Raw genomic sequence first — 21,975 nt, forward strand, 5'->3', positions numbered from 1 at the left:
GACGGGATATGCGCCCAGCTTTGGCTTTGTCTAATTCCCAAATGTTCTTTCTTTCTGCTCCACTAGGTTGATCTGCTACGACAGGGCTCAGCGAAGTTTCTGTGAAGATCCAGATACTGCATATTTTTAAGTTTGTATGGTCTTTGTTACGACTACTCACCTCTCTCTTTCTAGAGAGAAAGCAGCCATAGACAACATGTAAAAAAGGGGCAAGACTATGTGCCAGTAGAAGTTTGTTTATAGAAACAGGTGCACCACTGTTGGCTAACCCTGTATTAGCGGTTTAAGGAAAGGGGGTAGGAGGCTCTTATAGGTTCCTAGACCTCTGGCCGGCAGGCTGGCTGGACAGACAATTCATCCATAGCCTATGCCTCTAAAGCGGAAGATCGATGTCTCTGTGGTGTGTTTTCTGCGGAAGATCGATGTCTCTGTGGTGTGTTTTCTGCGGAAGATCGATGTCTCTGTGGTGTGTTTTCTAATATTTTCCTCTATTTTCCCCATGTTTTACTGATTCCCTATTTTTCTGCTTCCAAAGATGAATTGTAATGTCATCATTGCACCTTTCTCTCTCTCCATCTGTTCGTCCATCCCTCCATCATTCGGCGCCCTTGTGAGAGGCTGTGCAGACTCCACGGCTGACTTGCAGCTTCCCATTATACCACGGTCGTTGCCTGGATTTGCAAGAAATCAAGCATATAGCCTGATTAGGCTAATCTGAGACCTGGCAAATGGCCTCAGATTTATGCCATGTTAAGCCTTGACCTTCACGATCCTGCTAAAATGACCTAGGATTATCAGAGTTGTGGTGGAACATGTCCCCTCCAGACCTGAGGGCAGCAGTGTCTAGACCCCACCCGAGAGCCAGTGAGGGCTGAGTGAAGACACCACTGGCTGGGTGGGGTTTGGAGCCCTCAAGTCTGTTCTCTGGGAGCTGAGGTGCGTCTCTTCCTTAGGCAGCCAAGCAGGGGTGATGCAGGCCTAGGTGGGATGACAGTGTCTGGGAAAATCACAAATCAACGCTCCTCCTACGCAGAGACTTTGTATAGCCCACAGAAGATTCTGGAAGCAGTGTTTTGAAGCAATGCAATGTCTGAGCCACATGGACACTATGGAACCCAGACTCTAATCCAAAGAAGCCCAACAAAAACACAAACCAAGCCAAGAGGGGTGAGCTCAGGAGAGGCTGATCCACAAGAAGTAGCTGTCAAGTCTCAGGACTCAGAGAGTCCCCACGACTGCAGATGAACCACACTGTCATGCACCTGAGAGAGCCTGGGCAGAAAGGCCCCTGGGGGTGGGATTAAGAGAAGCCACTGACAAGGATGGAAGTTGAGACAAATGAGGGTGTGGAACAGGAGGCATGAGTGAAAACAGAAATTAGAACGCAAACAGGAGAAGTGTGCTCAGGACAGAGGAGAAGGTGAGACTGTTAAGACCAGTTCCAAGGGCAGAGAGTGAGCCAGGTGTCTGTGGGCCCAGTTCCTGGCCAGCCACTCAAGGGAGCGCTCAGGGGCTTAGCAAAAGCACAGCAAAGCATCGTTCCAAACAGTACTGATCATTCTGCTCTCCTGGTGTCTATCACCTGTACACAGGAGCCCTGTAATGACTTCAGAGGCTGGCTGCCTTGAGGTAAAGAACACAGCCCTTCACAAAACTGCCCTCACACACCAGCTGCAGGCTCAGGGGTTCCCAGGGCACCCAGACTTCTGAACATCTGGATGCAAATTTGGGGGTTCCCTCTATCCCCTCAGGTTTGATAATTTTCCAGAACAATTCACAGGACTCAGGAAAGTGCTCTACTTACATTATAGTTTTGCCATAGTAAAAAATGCAAACCGGAATAAGTCAAAAGAGGAGACCCAGGGCGGCGCCTGTGGCTCAGTGGGTAGGGTGCTGGCCCTATATGCCGAGGGTGGCAGGTTCAAACCCGGCTCTGGTCAAACTGCAACAAAAAATAGCTGGGCGTTGTAGAGGGTGCCTGTAGTCCCAACTACTCAGGAGCTGAGGTAAGAGAATCACTTAAGCCCAAGTGCTGGAGGTTGCTGTGAGCTGTGATGCCATGGCACTCTACTGAGGGTGACAAAGTGAGACTCTGTCCAAAAAAAAAAAAGGAGATCCATAGGGCAAGGTGTGGAGCGGTTCCAGATGCAAAGTGTCTGGTACTCTCTCTCCATGGAGACAGGACTCATTACCCGACCCCAAGCACACTGATGTGCACCATTCTTCTTCTTTTTTTTTTTTTGATGTGCACCATTCTACACAGAGTATTGTCTGCCAGGAGAGCCTATAGGATTCAGTGTCCAGAGTTTTTACTGGGGCTTCATTTCTTAGCCATGCCAGATTGAATCACTGGCCACAAAATTGGACTCCATCTTTAGTTCCCCTCTCTTTGGAGGGCTGAAGGGCTGATATCACTTGACTCAAAGCCCCAACACTCGGCCACGTGGTTGGTCTTTCCACCAGGGTGGCCCCCCAAGTTTTTTCCTTGCATATACTCTCAGCAGAGAAACCTACCACAATATCAACACTGCTATCGCTCACGATATCGCAAGGTTTAGAGGCACCAAGCCCAGCCAAATTCTTTACTGTACAATTGTACATTATACAAATGTGTATTATAATAAACATAAAAATACTCCCGAGTATTTCTTCAATGAATTAGTGAATGAGAGAAGGAAAGAGGGAACAAAAACAGAGGAGTGAGAGCTTTGGGGGTCTGACGCAGTGCCCCACTCCCACCCTTATAGATGAGGACTTATTTGAAACAACACCAGCATCTACAAAAAGAATAGAGTGGCAGTTTGGCTTTTATAATGAATTACTCACCTTTCCAGTGGTTTTTGAGTTGGCAGTATTTCATCTCTTGAAAGGGGGCTACAGAATCTCAATACCACCCCCATGCTAGTATTTAAGCCCAAGATTTCCATAGAACAATTAATTTGACTCCCCACACATTTCTCAGCAGGAATGGAACATTTTATTTCTCTCTCCCTGCTCCTTCCCTAAGGGCAGATAAACAAATGATGATAAAAAGTAAAATCAACATTTTTCCCTACAAGGGTAGAGCTTTTTCTAATTAGCAACAGTGGAAGACGCAGGTCAGAGAAAAAATTCTGATGGAGCAGACGGAGGAGCACATTCTCTCACTGCGTCCCACCCCACCCCCGGCTCAGCAGAAGCTCCTGAGGAAGCTCGGCCCCAGCAGGCATCTCCATGTGGCCTGAGGCCTGGAAGGAATGACTAACTTGTGTTGGGTCAAGGATGTCAGTACAGGGCAGGTTCAGGAGAGGCTGAGTGGGGCTCAGTTAGCATCTCAGTGGGAGAAGCCGAGATTACAGATGATGCATTTTGATTTTTTTTTTTTTTTTGTAGAGACAGAGTCTCACTTTCTGGCCCTCGGTAGAGTGCGGTGGCCTCACACAGCTCACAGCAACCTCCAACTCCTGGGCTTAAGCGATTCTCTTGCCTCAGCCTCCCGAGCAGATGATGCATTTTGTCATGAAATGTCTGTTTCTGAATCCCAGAGTTTCTTTCCCCTGTATTCCTTTCTTTATTTCCTCTTGTTTTTGCCTCACTTTGTCTTATGAAAGTAACGGATTTCTATTAGAAAAAGAAAACAGCATAGAAATTTAATAATGCAATTCCGAGTATGAATTTCCTTCTGTGAGTGAAGGATAGCACGTCTTGTGTAGACCAACTCCACATGTCAGATACTGTGATATTAACCCCGTTTCACAGGTTAAGGGGGAGACTAACTGGCTCAAGGCTGCTCATGGCGGGGGCCGGATCTGAAGGCAGATGGTGAGACCCCAGACCCCACCCACAGGCCACTTCTAATGATTGATCTAAGTCCATTCTTTCCCCAAAGTCATCCGTATGTGCTGTTTAATAGCTCCTTCCTTTGGCTTAATAGTTATATCGTAAACATCTTTCTATGTTTCCGAGCAGTGCCTGGATGACCTGTCTTCCTGTCATAAGCCACGGAGGTTGCTTCCAATTTTTCCCTAGTAGGAGATATTGCTGCATTTTTTAAATTGGGAGCTGTAGGTCATTGTTTGGTTTGGTCTGACCAGAGCCAACAGAGCCACTGACTGGGAGACAAGGGGCCTTTCCTGGGCCATTGGTTTTGGGATGTCCCACCCAAGGGAGTTAACCTCACCCTGCTCCATGCCCTGGAGGTCTCAGCTGATTAGAGATGGGCAGCCTGCATCTTTGCTTCAGAACTTTTTCATCATGTAAAGGTCCCCAGAGAAAAATGCCTTTGTTGCGCCTGATGGGAAAAGGCCCATGGGCCAGCCAAGGCCCAGGAAAGCTCGGTTTGTTGAGGCAGAATAGTGTTTGCTGCAATTAGAGAGTGGGGACAGCTGACCCGGCAATCTGCGAGGCGGGCTGGGAGACCGTGGAGGGGGTGTGTTGCCTGGCACTGTAGCTGTGAACAAATGGACAGGCACACGGGAAACATCCTGTTTCTGACCCACAGGGGAGAGACCCAGAGATTTACTGAGCACTTCCGCTACGGTGACGGCATTTAGGGGCCTTCACACACCGCATGTGGTCCTTTGACCAGCCCCTCTCTGAGCTGGTGGCCTTGTCACCGTGACAGATCAGCTCTTGCAAATATGCTCCTGCTGCTTCCAGCCTGATCTTTAGCACCATAAGCAATTTGGCCAGTAATGGGAACGCTCGTCCTTTCCATTCTGGCCCGTAGGAGGATGTGCTGAAAGGAGTGGGAAATGCCATCTCAGTTCTGCGCGAATGCAGTGTCCCTTGTAAACACAGCTATGTGATCTCTCAAAAGAGTGTTCCAGCAGGAGAAAAGCTCAGGCTCAATTGTGGTTTGGATAATTAGGATTTGGGGAATGCACCCACTTTTCTGCTGCAGCCTAGGACTAAATAGACAATGACCTTTGCCTTCTTCATGTCCCCTATGACTAGACCCAAGGGTAGGGCTGGTCTTCCCGTTGGGAAGGTGGTTGAGGGGAGACAGGGGTTTCTGGAAGTCTTACTCACCTGACTGTTGCTTCGACTAAGGTGTCCTCTCCTGTGATGTTCTGTTTTCATGTTGAAAGCCAGCTGTGGGAACAACATATTCTCAGGTGTCTGGAGGTACAGCGCCCTCTTTCCTACTCAGTCAGTTGGCTGAACTCCTTCAGGGCAATCGCGCAGGGAGGAGAGTAAAACACACCTGTCTTTAGACTGTCCCGTCAGGCCCAAGTGGAAGCTGAGCGTCTTCCTTGCGACAAGGGAGGAGTGGCAGGGTCCCCACTCAGTTATCATGGCCAGGATAACTCACTGGGAAGACTCACAGGTCTCAGCCCAGGCACACAGAGGTGCTCACAGCTAGAAATGATCACACCGATGGAAAAGGATGCAAAATCACCAAAGAGAAGGTTTGGGGCGAGTCAATACCTCTGCCCTCACCTGCCTCTGAGAGTCCTACCGTGGAGCCACACGGAGTGCGTTTCATTCACTCACGTGAAACCTGTCCACCAAGAAGACCCACGAGGGTCTCAGAGTGCAGGGCTTTTCCTGGGGGCTGGTCACAGAAGCACTGTACCATGCTGTATAAGACTGTGCAGGTGAAGTAGGCTCACAGATCTCAAGCTCAGTCAATGTTTGTGCAACGAATTTGCTGAGCAACCTTCATCACCCGATTTCAGTTCAGAAAGGCCTTTCCCCTTGGCCGTTGATGAATTCACACCTGGGACACAAACATTTAAGTGCTAAAAGCATCCCTTCGAAACAGCTTCCAGGGAACTTTTGAGAAATGTGTTTCTGTCGTGGGCCCAGGCCATTCAGCAAGTCCTAATCCTTCTTTCTGCAGCTTTCTGGAAGGGCTCTGTCTGCCATTTCCCAAAATCAAAGTAAGACATCTCTGCAGAGCCTCCCAAACAGACAGTCCGCCCCATACTCCTTCCCAATAATTTGTTCCTTCATCTCTTGAGGTAGCCTCTGACCTGACGTCTGAAATCGTTTTTTCTTTGCAGTTTAACCATCTATATATTTTATAATCGCCCCCTCCCAACACTTTTAATTTGGGGCATTTTTAGATTTTGTGTATGGACTCATTCTGTGTACATTCTTCTCTTTCTGGCTCCTGTTGACCAGTATTATTTTTGTGAGGTTTTGTTATGTGTGTTGGCACATGGCTATAATTAATTAGTTATAATTGCGGCTGTGTTTTCATGTTAGGGCTAGTCCACAATTTGTTCATCTGTTATACTGTCTGTGGGCGTTTGGATTGTTTCCTGTTATTATGAGCAACACTGCCAGGGACATGTGGGTAGATAGACTCTAGGGCTACAGCGGGAGGTTTTCAGGGGAGATTAGATAGATTCTAGGGCTACAGATGGAGGTTTTCATGGGGGTCTTTTTTTTTTATTGTTGGGGATTCATTGAGGGTACAATAAACCAGATTACACTGATTGCATTTGTTAGGCAAAGTCCCTCTTGCAATCATGTCTTGTCCCCAAAAGGTGTGGCACACACCAAGGCCCCACCCCTCTCCCTCCTTCCCTCTCTCTGCTCTTCCCTTCCTTCAGGGGGAGATTTTTTGTTTTGTTTTGTTTTTCTTATTGTTTTTTTAGACACGGAGTCATTCTCTGTTGCCCAGGCTTCAGTACAGTGTTGCGATCATACTTAACGTAGCCTCTAACTCCTAAGCTCAGACCATCCTCCTACCTCAGCCTCCCGAGTAGCTGGGACTTGAGGCTTGTACCACCATACCTGGCTTTAGAAGTAAATTTGCTGAGTTGCGGGATACGGGCATCTTTAACTGGACTAGGTGATGCCAGGTGTTTTCTAAGACAGCTGAATAAGTTAAACTCACCCTGCAGAGAGTGCACACTGTTCATCAGTACTTTACTTACCAGACCTTTCCATCTTTAGCCTGCGTGGGTCACTTTGAAAGTTCTGAGATAGCTGTGTTATGGTCCGTTATTTCACTTCCAAGAAACACAGTTGACAGCTTCCTTTCTGACTCACTGGTGTGACCTTCAACTTGCTTAGCTTTGTTGCTGGGAGGGCTTCGTTGGTTTCTGTCTGAGCAGATTTTACATTTATTGATTTGTGTGTATCTCAAAACGTTTGTAATGACCCACGTACATGGGGACTGTGTGTGATCTCTATTCAAGTCCTGGGCACGATGGCCCTGAGAGGTCAGTGTTATCATTCCCAGATGAAAAAAAAATCAAGGTTCAGGTGGTTTGAATCATTAGCAAATCATCAGACTGGAGCCTGGTCTGTGTGACCAGACCCTGAGCTTTTCCTGCAGTACCGTGTTCTGACACTGCTGAGGCTTGTGCAATGGTACTGGGGAGAAATGGCAGCTGTGCAGAGCTTAGGGGTCACTCTCTCTCGGAGCTTAGCGCCAGGACCTCAGTCTTTAATGTACACCAGAGTCACCCAGTGCCTGTCCAAACCCACTGAATCAGAACTGAGAAGAACAGGGATCTGGAGATAGGAAGTACCATCTCCTGATGGTTTTAATTTGTGCTTTCCTATTGACTAGTGAGGTTAACCATTCTGTCAGCGCCTTACTGGTCATTTGTATTTTCTTTAGTCTTTTGCCCATTTTCAATTGTATTGTTGCCTCCTTATTGATGTATTAGAGCTCTTTATATATTTCAGATCATACTTACGTGTGTTACAAACATGTTACCTTAGCCTATGACTTGTCTTTTTGTATTTTGACGGTGCCTTTAAAAAGCAGAAGACTTAAATTTTGATGAAATCCAAGTGACCATTTTTTCCTTTTGGGGTCCGTGTTCCCTGCTTACCCCAAGGGGCCTCTTCTGTTAGGGATGTGTGCTTGTGACACATTCCCAGGAATGATGGCTGCATCAAAAGCGTGGGGACAGAGCTGACTTCAGCTCCCTGCTTTGTCACTTACTGAGCAAGTCACTTTGTCTCCCTGAACCTCAATCTCCATATTTGCAAAATGAGGTAAAAATAGGGACCATTTCCAACATTTGTTAGGAGAGGCTGGGGAGATAAGGGTCAGACAGAAGTTAGCAAGGCACTGTGTGCAAGCCACTTGTTTCCTGTGCCAGCTCCCCCAGCAGCAGGCAGCAGAGGGGAGTGACACCCTGTGTTGTTTGTTTTCAGTACATCAAGGCCTTTTACAATGAATCGTGGCAAAGACGGCATGGACACCCGATGGACCCGGACACCCTAACTCTGCTGTGGTCTGTGACCGTATCCATATTTGCCATCGGTGGACTTGTGGGGACGCTAATGGTGAAGATGATCGGAAAGGTTCTTGGGAGGTCAGTAGGGTTGTCTCTTTCCCGAGGTGACCTCCATCATGTCCCTCATATGTTTGTCATGGTCAAGGTCCCAGCAGGCAAGAGAATTCCACTTACATGCTTCACCCGCAGAGATTCTAATGCCCAGGTGGTAAGGGAGGAGGCAGGGTGGCAGAGCCTGGGAGATGAAGCCACCAACCCCAGGCTGAAAAGGAGAGGTGTGTGGAGGGATGGGGCTATGCCAGGACTGTGGTGCCCAAGGAGAGAGGAAGAAATACCCTGATCGCCTCTGCTCCCAGCATCCAACTGGCCACAGGGGGCTCCCGCTGGCCAAACCTGTGTGATGAGGAAGGCCAGCTCCCAGGGAGAGCAGGGCTGGGGTTGGGCCCAGGGGCCCTGGGGAGCTCGTGACACATGGGGAAGCCCCACCTAAGTCTCCCCACCATGTGCAGACCGGCTTCTTTATACAGCTGTCTGATCATTTGTTTAACCTCCCTGATGGCTAGACATTTAGGTTACTTCAAATTCTTTTACGTTACCAATGAGGCTACATTGGGAATCAGAAGTGCCATGTCAAAATTGCCCAGCAAGCACTCAGCTCCGCCTGGCCTGTGAACTTCCTTCCTCACTACTTTCAGCATCAGCCTTTCTCTCAGAGCCGACTGATATATCAACATGTTCCCCCAAGGTATTTTCTCTGCATCCATGCTCATAATAGCCAGCAGCCCCCGGAAACTGTTGAGGGTGTGGAAATAGTAGAGTCCCTGGAGCATCCCTGTCTGAACTTACTAACCACCTGGCCTCAATCAGGCCATTTGATTTATTTAATCCTCAGTTTCCTCATCTGTAAAATGGGTGATTCCCACCCGCAGGGAATGTTACAAGGCATAGACAAAACAAATGGAAGGAGAATGGCCATTCGCAGTAGCTCAATAAATAGAAGCTATTGTCCTTCACCACGTGATTCACTGTCACTCTCATTGTCACCTTGATGTTGAGACATAGTGGGTGATCAGCACATTTCCACGTTGTTTTGACCTTTGTTGGTGAGGAGATTCATCAGAAAATCTCCTCCAACCTTGGGGCTACAGGAGCATAGCTAAGCAGGAAGGGTCCCCGCCTGTTCCTTCACACGCTGCCTCACAACCCAGCAAGGAGAAGGTTAGGAGTGAGGATGTTTCAGAGCAGATTTTGCAGGGGTTCGGGGCGGAAGCCATCCTGAAAATATCTGTGCAGTGTCTTGGTAAGCTGGGGAAGGCTCTGACATTGTCCTTGCCCCTGAGGCCATGTTCAGAGCAGTACCTAGTGGGAATTCAGCAGCAGGGGAGTAGAACTCTAACACCACATAGCGAGAGATGCCATTTCCTGACGTTCTCCAGTGTTCCCGGCACTTACACCCTCTCTTGTGTAATTTTCTCTTCTCTGTGGAGTCTGTCAACAGGGAATGAGAAGTCAGAAGGGTTAGGGCCTCTGTGCAAGCTTAGCTAGCTCTGCAGTGGCTGAGTTTAGGCTGGACCGACTCACAACAGCCTCAGAAAGCTGATCTTTCCCCTATGCCAAGCAGATCTTTTTTTGTTGTTTTTTTGAGACAGAGTCTCGCTTTGTCGCCCTCAGTAGAGTGCTGTGGCGTCACAGCTCACAGCAACCTCTATTCTCTTGCCTCAGCTTCCCAAGTACCTGGGATTACAGGCACCCGCCATAACGCCCAGCTATTTTTTTTGTTGTTGCAGTTTGGCCACGGCTGGGTTCGAACCTGCCACCCTCGGTATGTGGGGCCGGCGCCCTACCCACGGAGCCACAGGCGCCGCCCTGCCAAGCAGATCTTAATTAGGGTCTGGTGGCAGTGGTACTATAAAATTCACACCAGTTTGACCAGAGGCTGGCATCAGATTGGCACTACTGGCCAGGCTCCCTGAGGTGCGGTCACTAAGCCTCTGGCCCAAGCCACACCATATCCACAACCCTCTCACATGTCCCTGCTAAATGGAGTCACCCCCTCCATTCTGTAGCCTGAGAGGTCTACCTGTCTCATACTTGGACATGGCACTTACCCCCCAAGGCTACTCCTTAAGGAGGCTCTGAACCAAGCAGATGGACGAGGGAATGGAGCCTGGGGTCAGGGGTGGAGCTCAGGGCTCAGTATTCTGACTCCCTCTGTGCCAAGTGTGTGACGGGGACTTTGCCTCCTCACTGCTCAGCCATGTTTTTCTCTCGTGTAAACTGAGAAAGTAGCTTTACGCCCCTCCCGATCAGGGAGGCAAAAAAAAAAAAAGGGCAAGTGACAGAAAATGTCTTTGAAAACATCTTCAATCTCTCCGAGATGGAGGAGTCCTCCTGTCAGCCCGGGGGGCCTAGGAGTGAGGCTGCAGAGAGCAGATCAACGGAAGGTGGCTGTTATGCCTCAGGCAGCTGCCAATTGCTTTTTCCATCATTATGGGTGTAGAAGTTGAATCCGGCTGGGTCCATCTTGAATAGTAGCTCTGTCGGGAGAAACAGAAACAGAAGTAGAAAGAGGAAGCTTGAATTTATTCGCTACTGGTGCTTGACATGACATATCGTTTACTTCTTAAAATTCTCTATCTTATTATTGTCCCTACTGTACAAATGACGGGACCAAGATCCTGTGCACAAGGTTACAAAGAAGGAGATGGATGTGGAAGTTGGCTCTGGGCTGGCCTGACCACATGCCACCATTCTTCCTGTGAGATGATGCTGGTTGGAAGCTCCTGCTAACGCTCTGCTACTCCCGTCCCATGGGGCTGTCGGGAGGACAAGGAGGCTGGCAGTGTGAGAGGCTGAGGACGATGCTGGGGCAGTCGGGTGGGTCAGTGGCACTCAGAGGTGTGGCTGGGGGAATGTTTGGGTGGAAGTGTGGTCCTCCCAGTTCAGGACGCACAGGTCCAGCAGTGGGGCTGTCCCCAGCTAGGGGGTGTCAAACTCACCTGTGATTTGTGAGAGAAGTGAGGACAGGTAGCATGGGGCCAGAATACCCCTGACGGTGGGCCATACCATGTTACCTGCCTCGTGGGGGCAGGGTCCTCGCCTCTTGGAGTGCCTGGAACCATTCCAGGCTGTAAAGAACTCCGGTTGAATCCCAGCTCCCTACCTGGTATCATCTACCCTGTGCTGGTGGGGTCACAAGGGCGGAACACCCCTTTCCCTTGTGAGACAGGACAGACAGCTATGCGTGGTGCACAGAGGCCCCGCCCAGGCCCAGCTTCAAACCTGGGTTCTGCTGCTCACAGCTCATGGAGCAGCCTGTGAGTTACTGCACCTCTCTGAACCTCATTTAGTTCACGGTGATGTCAGAGGGCTGCTGTGAGGAGTAAGAGAGGCAGTGGACATTGAGTGTCCGTCCCGGCAGCCGGCACAGTCGGTGCCCATCGCTTTGCTGGTATCATCATTGCTGACGTCAGCTCTTCTTGAGCTGGGACATTCCTTTGCTTGACAATGCCAATCACGGATATGCTCTTCAAGGCGCACGGACATGACCCACCTTACACATGTTATTGGATCCAGTTCTTCCCCGTGGTGCAAAGGCAAGAAAACGCAGGGACCCCATGGGCTTTGCGGTCAGGATCCTGGGTCAGATTTTCAGGCTAGCCACACGAACACATTCATCTGTGCGGCAGACAGGTTTTTTTTTAGACTTCTCATTTTATTTTAGTAGAGACAGAGTCTTACTTTATTGCCCTTGGTGGAGTGCCATGGCATCACACAGCTCACAGCAACCTGGAGTTCCTGGGCTTAGGTGATCCTCTTGCCTCAGCCTCCCAAGTAGCTGGGATTACAGGCACCTGCCACAACACCCTTTTTGTTGCAGTTTGGCAGGGGCTGGGTTTGAACCTGCCACCCTTGGTATATGGGGACGGCGCCCTACTCACTGAGCCACAGGCACCACCCTCAGCAGACAGTTTTGAGTGTCTACCAGGAGCGAGGTCCTGTTCTTGGCTATTTGAGTGACCATCTCTGGTTCACGATAGGCCAAAAGGAGACAGGCTGGGCATGATGGATAAAAGCAGAGGATGGCGGGAAGGCTGGGTTCCAACATTTACGACGTAGACAGCTGACACATCCAAAACATGACACTTCTTTGGTACGAGATGTTCCTGCATGATTGATTTGTTTTATTGTGGACACAACCCGTTTGGCATTACAGACGCATGAGCAGCGGAAGCAGGGTGAGAAATCACCGTAATCTCTACTGCTGTCCCCACTGCCTGCCACACAGCTGAGCTTGCACAGGACTTTTTGTTTCCTTCTGTTACCTCACTCAGCATTCAGCTGTAATCACATTTTGACCTTTCCGTCTGTTCCCTGAAAAGGGACCTCATGGGTGTTAGCGCCGAGTGCACAGGTGGGCATCGTCCGGCACAGCAGCTTGCCTGCGGCAGGCCAGCAGTGAGTGTAGGTTGCCTAAATAGAAGGATGCGAGGTTGTGGGTAACGCTTGAGTTTTCCTATCATGACTCTCTAAAGTGGCTGTCCTGTCTCTAAGTGTGTTTGCAGACTTTTCGCTCTCCTGTGCGTTTATTTACTCAAGAATAGATATTCTCCACCTTCCTATGTGCCAAATTTTCAGAGGTGAGCAAAGCTGACAAATTCACTGCTTCCTGGAGTGTGCAGTCAAGGGCGGCACACAGACACATATGTAGTGTGTCACTGGGCCTGTGACAAGCACCGCTGAGTGGGTAGAGCAGGCGGGGAGGTAGGAGGACCCAGGGGTTGGTGACAGTTCCCTCTCAGTGCTAGTTTAGAGCATTCTCTAAGACAGGGAACTGTGAGGGGCGTGCTGAGGAAGCGAAGGTGAGCAGCACCTGTCCCTGGGCAGCGGCTCTCCAGGTAGGAGAAACGGTAAGTGGAGAGGCCCAGGGTCAGGAGCAAGCTGGTCTCTGTAGAGATGGACAGAAGCTCAGGGACAGCAATTGTGGGAAACAGTACAGAGCGGTGACTGGGTTGGATCAGAGCCTGGTTTTTCCTCTGAGTAAAAGGGGAAGTCACTGGAATCTTTTAAATTAAGAATTGATTTGCATTTCTCTGATGATTAAAGATGATGAGCATTTTTTCATATATCTGTAGGCCACGCCCCTGTCTTCTTCAGAGAAGTTTCTCTTCAAGTCCTTTGCCCAACCTGCGATGGGATCACTTGTTCTTTTCTTGCTTACACGTTTGAGTTCTCTGTGGATTCTGGTTATTAAACCTTGGTTGGAGACATAACCTGCAAATATCTTCTCCCATTCTGAGGGCTGTCTGCTTGCTTTACTTACTGTGTTCTTGGCTGTGCAGCAGCTTTTTAGTTTGATCAGGTCCCAGTAGTGTATTTTTGAAGCTGCTTCAATTGCCCAGGCGTTAGTGGGATTACACCTGCGGTGCATCTTACAAGGGTATATGTAAAACTTAGTAAATGTAGAATGTAAATGTCTTAACACAATAACTAAGAAAATGCCAGGAAGGCCATGTTAACCAGTGTGATGAAAATGTGTCAAATGGTCTATGAAACCAGTGTATGGTGCCCCCATGATCGCATTAATGTACACAGCTATGATTTAATAAAAACAACAAAAAAAGAATTGATCTGACACCTTTTGGGGACGGGACACAATTATAAGAGGGACTTTACCTAACCAATGCAATTAATTTCACCTGGTTCTTTGTACCCCCATGAATCCCCAACAATTTAAAAAAAAAAAAGAATTGATCTTTTGAAAATATAATCATAGTGTCATTATCACATTTGCCAAATTTAATAAAATTTCCTTGGCACCATTCAATAGCCAACACATATTCAGATTTCACAGATTGTCTAAACCAATTTTTAAGTAGTCCACTTATTCAAATGAATATTTAAGTGGGGTCTACTTACTGGATTTGACTATTAAGTCTTTAATCTTTTTAAATTTTTGTTTTCCACGAAACTTGTTAAAAAAACTGGATCTGTGGTCCTGGGAATGTCCTTACATTTAAGGTATTACTCTATCCCTGGTATTTACTATGAAATAGAAGTTAGAACTAAAGTTTGTATATATTTGAGCTCACTATATTTGGAAAGGAATCTTCATAAGTGGTATTGGCTGCTTCACATGTTTCATGTCAGAAGCATATAGGTATTTTTGGTTGCCCTACTTTAAAGATACAAACATTCATCATTAAAATTCATGTGGTGACGGTCTGTTTCCTTTCATACATAAGTTCTCTATCCAACTTTCACTTAGTTTTTCATCCACTGTTAATCTATTAAGTGTTGCAAATGTATTCTTTCATCCACATTTTAAGCTGTAAATATTTTTTAGAGAAGTTTCATTTCGTTCTTTAGTTATACCACTTGGGTTATCCAAAATACAGTTCATAAAAGAAAGACCAGATAATTGCTCAGTTCTTTCCCTAAAATCCTACCTTGGAGAGTTTGGTGTCCTAATTGCTGCCAGTGTGATCAGTGCTCTCTTTTTCTTGCTTTCTCTCTCATTAAAACCTCATGCATTTTTATATATTCATGTGTTTGAATCAGTGCAGTCATTATCAAACTATTTTTCTTTCTTTTTTTTTTTGTAGAGACAGTCTCACTGTACCGCCCTCGGGTAGAGTGCCGTGGCGTCACACGGCTCACAGCAACCTCTAACTCTTGGGCTTACGCGATTCTCTTGCCTCAGCCTCCTGAGCAGCTGGGACTACAGGCGCCTGCCACAACGCCCGGCTATTTTTTTTTTGTTGTTGTTGCAGTTTGGCCGGGGCTGGGTTTGAACCCGCCACCCTCGGCATATGGGGCCGGCGCCCTGCTCACTGAGCCACAGATTTTTCAATGATAATAACGAGCTGCTAGGGGATTTAAGAATAGAGTGGTATGAATTTCAAGGAAATCAGGAATGATTATGTAGAACAAAGAACCCTCTATACAAAAATGCTGAAATGGTATTGAGAAAATTGGTCATCTCTCTTCATCACAGATAAAACTGTACTGAGCATCTCTGTATAATCAAGAATGTTTAAACTCTAAGTAATGCCCAGTTGCCTTCCATTGGGGTTGATTCTTAGGAATAAAGTAAAGATAGTAAAGGGAAAGCTGAAGTCATATATACTGAAAAATGGGAAATACAATTCTTTTCACATACTATACCATCAGCACAGTCTAGGACAAATTCCATTTCCAAATTGAAGAATCCACATAGGCTGTGAAAACAATGGAGAATATTTGCTTTGAATCATAGAATATTAAATGGGTGGGTCTTTTTCTTTCTTTCTTATTTTTTTTTTTGAGATGGAGTCTCGCTTTGTTGCCCTTGGTAGAGTGCCGTGGCATCACAGCTCACAGCAACCTCCAACTCTTGGGCTTGGGCAATTCTCTTGCCTCAGCCTCCTGAGTGGCTGGGACTGCAGGTGCCTGCCACAACGCCTGGTATTTTTTTGTTGCACTTTGGCCGGGGCCGGTTTTGAAAAAAAAAAAAAAAAAAAAGAATTGATCTGACTTATACTTTAGAAGGCATGCTGGTTATCAAGGGCTCTTGGAGGCTGCGCAGGGGCATCTGGCAATAAATACCCCAAGTGAGAGAGGTTTGCACCGAGTTGTAATAAGGGTTGGAGAGACGCAGTAAGAACTGTTTGAATCCTGGACACATTCTGGACGTAGACACAACAGCCTTATTGACAGATTGTATGTGGGTGTGTGAGAGAGAAATCAAGAATAATGCTCACGTTCTTGGCCTGAGCACCTATGAGGATGGTCTTTTGTTTTGTTTTATTTTGCTTTTGAGATGGGGATGTCTGTGGGAGGGGCAGGGTGTTTTGAAGGGAAGAGCAGGGCACATCAGGACCTCAGGTTTAGAATTGTCCATTGGGTCTCCTGGGGGGAGCTCTCAGGTAGGAAGTTAGAGATACAAACCTGGTGACCAGGGGGGTGCTCAGAGCTGGGGTACAAATCTGGATGTTGTCAATAGACGGTGGCACTTAAGGCCAGGAGATAAAACAAGGTCACCTGGGAAGGAATAGAGGCAAAAAAAATAGTCCTGAGGTCTGAGCCTGGGAGTGCCCCAATGCTCAGACCATGGTGACATATTGGGGATTAGTCAAGGAAGTAGGAAAAGACCCCTGACTGAGTGAACTCTGAGAAAGTGAGTGAGAAAATGGGGTGGAGATGAACCGTTTCTGATGCCACTGAGAAATGAAGACCAGTCAGGGGAGTTCGCAGCATGGAGGTCACTGGCTCCCTTGACAAGAGCTGTTTCAAAGGCCCGAGAGGAAACTTCAAAGGCTTTAAGAGCAAAGGACAGAAGAACCAGAGACAGCAAGTGCTGAGAGCTCTTTGAGTTTTACTGTAAAGGGCAAGCAGAGATGACCTTGGAGTAGATGGGGGAGGACGGAGAATTGATAACGTGTTGTGTGTTTTCTTTTACAATGGGAGCTGTGCAAGCATGTTAATGAGATGTTCCAAGAGGGACAACTCCAGCATCCTGAGTAGGAGAGAGGAGGTGGGACGGCCGTCCACAGGCACCACATGCGCACAGGGAACGTGGGGAGGGCTTCTCAGGAGGCCCTGCATTCTCAGCAGAGCAGTAAGCAAAGCCATCACTGAGGAGGCGGGAAAGGGCATCTGAAGAGAGAGGACATGTGAGACAGTCCCCTGGGAGAGACCTTCGGGCCACACGGACTAGGAAGCTGCAGTATCCTTGCTGGGGAGCCCATGGCCACGTGAGCCAGTTGGTCATGAATTTTGGGTGAGACCAGCCAACAGGGTGATGCTTTCCTTCAACCAATTTTGTGTATACACGCGCCTGGCAGGCTGAGATTTAACCAGTCAAGATTTTATTGGTGCAATAAAAGGGCTGGATCTAGAAGGTGAGGCTGTGTGAATCTGAAAAGAGGCGTGGAATTCCAACTGGATAAGCAGGAATGAGTGGACCAGGGGAGAGTGACAGATGTGAAAACAAGGAGCTATCTTGGCTCATAGGCCTAAGGAAACTCGGCAATTACTGGGAAGTTAGGTGGGTGAGCCAGCTTCTCCACATGGCTTCACAGAAGTACCTTCCATATTCAAGCGGGAATAGTAATGTCCTTGTGTCTGCCAATGGACCCTGGGCCTCTGTGCTGAGTTAATGCATGATGTCGTGGAAGGTGCCCCTCACGCTTTCTCTGAGTTTCTCCTGCCCAGGCTGAATGTCCCCAGCCCCTCTGAGCATTTCCTAAGGGAGCCACTCTAATCTCTTGTTCCTTCACTTGTGCACCAAATATGCCTGGGGCACCTGTATGTCCCGGGAACTGGTTCAGTTGTGGGGGCTGCAGCGACAAGACACAACCTCAGTCCCCATGGCGCTTGTGAGGAAAGGTGGGCAACAGATGTGAAAACGAACCCACGTAGGGTCATCTCATGAGGAGGTGGCAGTGCTGGGGGCTGAAGCCAGCCCACAAGGTGCAGGGGCTGCAGGGGCCTGGGGTCACAGAGGGGACGCACCTGCTGTGAGGGGCAGTGGGCAGGAGGGCCACCCCAGCAACCCGCCCCCACTCTCCAAGCCAGCGCTTCCTAGCCAGTCCTATCCGGACTTCCTGCCAGAAGGTGCTGGAGCCTGGGGAGGTGCCCCCCACCCCCCGCCTTGGAGGAGAGCAGGACATAGCAGGGAGCAGAGACCAAGGCCAGGCTAGCAGGGGACAGCACAGGTCCCAGGTCTGTACTCTCAGAGCCTCATCCAGACTGGTACTTCTAGCAGGCAGAATTGTGTTTTAACTCGCCTTTGCTTGTCTGTTTGAAACTAGATAGTAAAGTCCAGAGAGGAGGAGCGACTCGCTCCCCACGGGGTGGTCCTGTTTTCCCTGGTTCAGTGATGGGGTCGTGGGGAGGGTGCTCTCAGCCCAGGGCCCATGGTGCTGTTTCCTGCCACCCTGCTTTCTCGGTGATGCTAACGAGTGGGCTCTTTAGAGATTGTGAACCTGAGCCCTGCCCTCGTGCCTGGAGGTCACACTGATAACAGGAATTAGCACCTCTTATTGAATCCAGAGTCTGTGACCTTCCTGGTCAGAATCAGGGACGTTAGTCTGCAATGAAGTTTTTGTTTTTAAGTGTCTGACAACTTACGATGGTTTTTTATTTCCCATTAATTGAAATGGGGTCCATTTCAATTAATTTTTGAAAATAAAATAGTATTTATTTTTTTAATAATTAATTGCACCCATATGGCTTGACTTTCAAAAGGACCAAATGATTTCCTGTCCAGTTCTGTCTCCTCCCTGTAGGCAACTGGGATGGCCAGTCTTTTTTTTTTTTGAGTCTTTTCCAAGGTCTGTGCCCAGTCTACACACGTACACATTCTGTTCTTCACACAAATTCTTACATGTTATACACAGATTCCTATACCTTGCTGTTTGCACTTACAGTATATTGGAGGCCTTTCTATGTCAGAATATGGGTTTTGGTGTCTGCATAATGTCCCACTATCCGGCATATCATAATTCATGTACATAGTCTCTGCTTAATGGACGTTTGTCCAGCTACCATAGGGAGAGCAATCTTTTTACCATAATCATTGAGCGACAAAATTCAGTGACCTTCGAGTTCTCCAGGAATATGTAGAAAGGGAAGAAAAATTAATAGAAGTTTGAAGCAAAATCAGAAATAACAGATAAACCTCTGGCCTAGACGTCAAGAGATACGTGTTTAACTCCTAAAACTAATAACAGATTCCCCTTTCAAGTCTCTAGCTTCTCACAATGCACAAAACAATTTAATATCTGTTACCTCAGTGAAACTTTAGGGGAAAACATGCTAAAATGTTTCTTCTTGACTCACTAACTGATGACCAAGTTTCTAATGTTGTGGTGTCTTACTTGTTCATAAAATAGGACAATAAGAGTTCCTGACTCATAGGGTCATTTCTAGGGTTAAATGAGCTGTTCAGGTGAAGTAACGAGGACAGGGTCTGTCACAAGGCAAGCGTTCAGAACATGGGGCTGCAGGTGTGAGGGCCACTCTGCAGGTGAGCAAAGAAAACATAGAGCAGTGAACAAACTCTCCTGGCTGCTAAAGAGCTGCTGCAGAGATACAGGTCACCAACCTGCAAACAAGACCAGCAGGCCTTAGGAATAGACTCATAAAACTATGACGGTGGCTCTACACACGGCCATTGCAATCATTGATGTAGGAATGTGACTGATCTTGATTGGAGGGGATTAATCCAGCCTTCACTCACTACTGTAGTTTATCAAATCCTAAGGTGCCGCTGGATGTAAGAAGTATAGTTATTTTATGAACTACTGAGAAGGGAAAGGAAGGAGGGAAAGAGAGAAGAAGGGACGAAGGAAGGAAGGAAGGAAGGACAGAAGGAATGAAGGACAGGAGGAAGGAAGGAAGGATGGAAGGAAGGAAGGAAGGATGGAAGGAAGGAAGGACAGGAGGAAGGAAGGAAGGAAGGACAGGAGGAAGGAAGGAAGGAAGGAAGGACAGGAGGAAGGAAGGACAGGAGGAAGGAAGGAAGGGTGGAAGGAAGGAAGGAAGGAAGGACGGAAGGAAGGAAGGACAGAAGGAAGGAAGGAAGGACAGAAGGAAGGAAGGAAGGACAGAAGGAAGGAAGGACAGGAAGAAGGAAGGAAGGACAGGAGGAAGGAAGGAAGGACAGAAGGAAGGAAGGAAGGACAGAAGGAAGGAAGGAAGGAAGGACAGGAAGAAGGAAGGAAGGACAGGAGGAAGGAAGGAAGGATGGAAGGAAGGACAGGAGGAAGGAAGGAAGAAAGGAAGGACAGAAAGAAGGATGGAAGGACAGAAGGAAGGAAGGAAGGACAGGAAGAAGGAAGGAAGGACAGGAGGAAGGAAGGAAGGATGGAAGGAAGGCAGGAAGGAACAAAGAAAGACTGAAGGGAGGAAGGAAGGAAGAAAGGACAGAAGGAAGGACAGAAGGAAGGAAGGAAGGAAGGCACTAAATACGGCTGTAGGTCGCTATGCTGGTCAGCGAGCTGCTGTCTCTCACCTCCACACTTACCAGCTGTGCTCTGCTCTGTAAGGCTGGAGCTGGGACCTGCACCCACGCTGCCCTTTGCCAATAGGGGCACTCAGAGGAGAAGTGAGAAGGAACTTGCTTTTTTATGTTTAATTTCCTGCTAGTTCTGACCTTGGCAGTTGATTTTGGTTTCCAAATTTTGGCCACTCCCAGAACCAGACTCGTGGTGCCCTCAGCAGAAACAGTACCAGCAGCAGCTCCCACCCCCACGGGCCTTAGAGGCCCCCCTATTATCACCACATGGGCAGCACCCCCTCTTCAGAGGTTTTTAACATCTCAGTCCTCTGATATCTGCTTATTCAATTCCCTGTTAACACAGGGAATTCTCTCCATTAAAATAATTAGAGGGGATTCCATTTTTCTGCCTAGACCCTGACTCATGGATTGTTAAATGAAAGTCTTGGAATTGATGAAATGAAATCCTGCCACAGGGGATTTATATATGTCAGTGTTGATGGCCTCTTTGGAGAGATCTCGTTGACCCTACTGTGGAGTCCAGAGGGAAGAAGTGACTTGGTCAAGGTCACATAGCTAAAGGTGGCAGTGGAAGCTGGACCGTGCTCCCAACTCTTAGGCCAGCTGGCACTCTCTGCTGACTCTCCAGAAGGGCCCATCCCTGCTCCTGGGAGGGACAGGCCAGTGGCACACCTCACAGGAGGCTGTCCTCTCTAATACCTCTTTTTCTTCCAGGAAGTACACTCTGCTGGCTAACAATGGCTTTGCGATTTCTGCCGCCTTGCTGATGGCCTGTTCTCTGCAGGCAGGAGCCTTTGAGATGCTCATCGTGGGACGCTTGCTCATGGGCATAGATGGAGGTGAGACCACCCTGATGGACGAGGGGGCAGTAACACATTTCTTTTTTTTTTTCTTTCTTTTTTTTATTGTTGGGGATTCATTGAGGGTACAATAAGACAGGTTACACTGATTGCAATAACACATTTCTTGGCATGTTTTAAAATGTGAGAGGTGTTTGGGGCTGTCACATGACTGGGAGTCCTACTGGGATTCCATTGTCAGGGCCCGAGGCTGCTAGAACCCTGCACAAAGTGGGACAGTCCCGTGGGAGAAGCAATTCTACTTATGAGAGACGCTAGGCAGGACAGACCTGGATGGCTTTCTGCTTGTCACGCCTTCTGCTTCAGCACCTTCATCATATGGTGACAATCTGAGGTTATCTGTGGCTTCCAGGGAGCGTTGGTGAGGATGTTTCCCATCAGGGCCCCTGTCTGGCTTGTTGCTTCATTCACTCACCAAGCATTCACAGAGACTTGTGATGCCTGTGAAAAGACCCTGTTCCTAGGGCTCATAGTCTAGTAGGGCAGGCAGGTGCACAGTTAATGCATAAGTAAGTCACAGCAGGTCCTGGGAAGAAAACGAAGTGCAGAAGGGGGTAGACAGCCATCAGGGAAGACTGCTCAGAGGAGGAAACGTGAGTACAGACCAGGAGGAATCCAGGCAGAACTGAGATACCCAGGGAATCGGGGTTGGGCAGGGGGAAGGGTGTGCTGGTTCTGAGAGGGAGGGTGTTTGGCATGTCCCAGGAGGAGGAGTAGTGAGGTCCGTGTGCCTGGGGCCTCGGTGAGGACTGCAGGGGAGTGAGTGTGAGGAAGGCCAGGAGACCCGGTTGTTTCAATATGGCCCCTCCTGCTCCCTTGTAGAGCGGAGAGCTCAGGTGGAGGCAGCAGTGGGCTCAGTGGAGCCGGCTGTCTCAGGGGGTGGGAGGGTGGGAGCTGGTGAGAGGCAGCAGCATTGGGGCTG

The 21,975-nt window shown here is 48.3% G+C and overlaps 1 protein-coding gene across 7 annotated transcripts in view; it reads left to right on the forward strand.

Moving 5' to 3' along the window:
* SLC2A9 (solute carrier family 2 member 9) overlaps nucleotides 1–21,975 on the forward strand; it is a 180,648-nt gene that overhangs the window by 20,013 nt on the left and 138,660 nt on the right. For 6 of the 7 annotated variants that reach the window (XM_053566685.1, XM_053566682.1, XM_053566686.1 and 3 more), the window contains 2 exons: nucleotides 8,107–8,267; nucleotides 20,908–21,032. In XM_053566685.1, the coding sequence (XP_053422660.1) occupies nucleotides 8,107–8,267; nucleotides 20,908–21,032 (286 nt within the window). Of the gene's footprint in view, nucleotides 1–73; nucleotides 131–8,106; nucleotides 8,268–20,907; nucleotides 21,033–21,975 lie in introns of those variants that run through there. The other variant, XM_053566687.1, reaches the window with a different exon arrangement.

This window comes from Nycticebus coucang, chromosome 17 (genome assembly GCF_027406575.1).
Source record: "Nycticebus coucang isolate mNycCou1 chromosome 17, mNycCou1.pri, whole genome shotgun sequence".
NCBI lineage: Eukaryota > Metazoa > Chordata > Mammalia > Primates > Lorisidae > Nycticebus > Nycticebus coucang.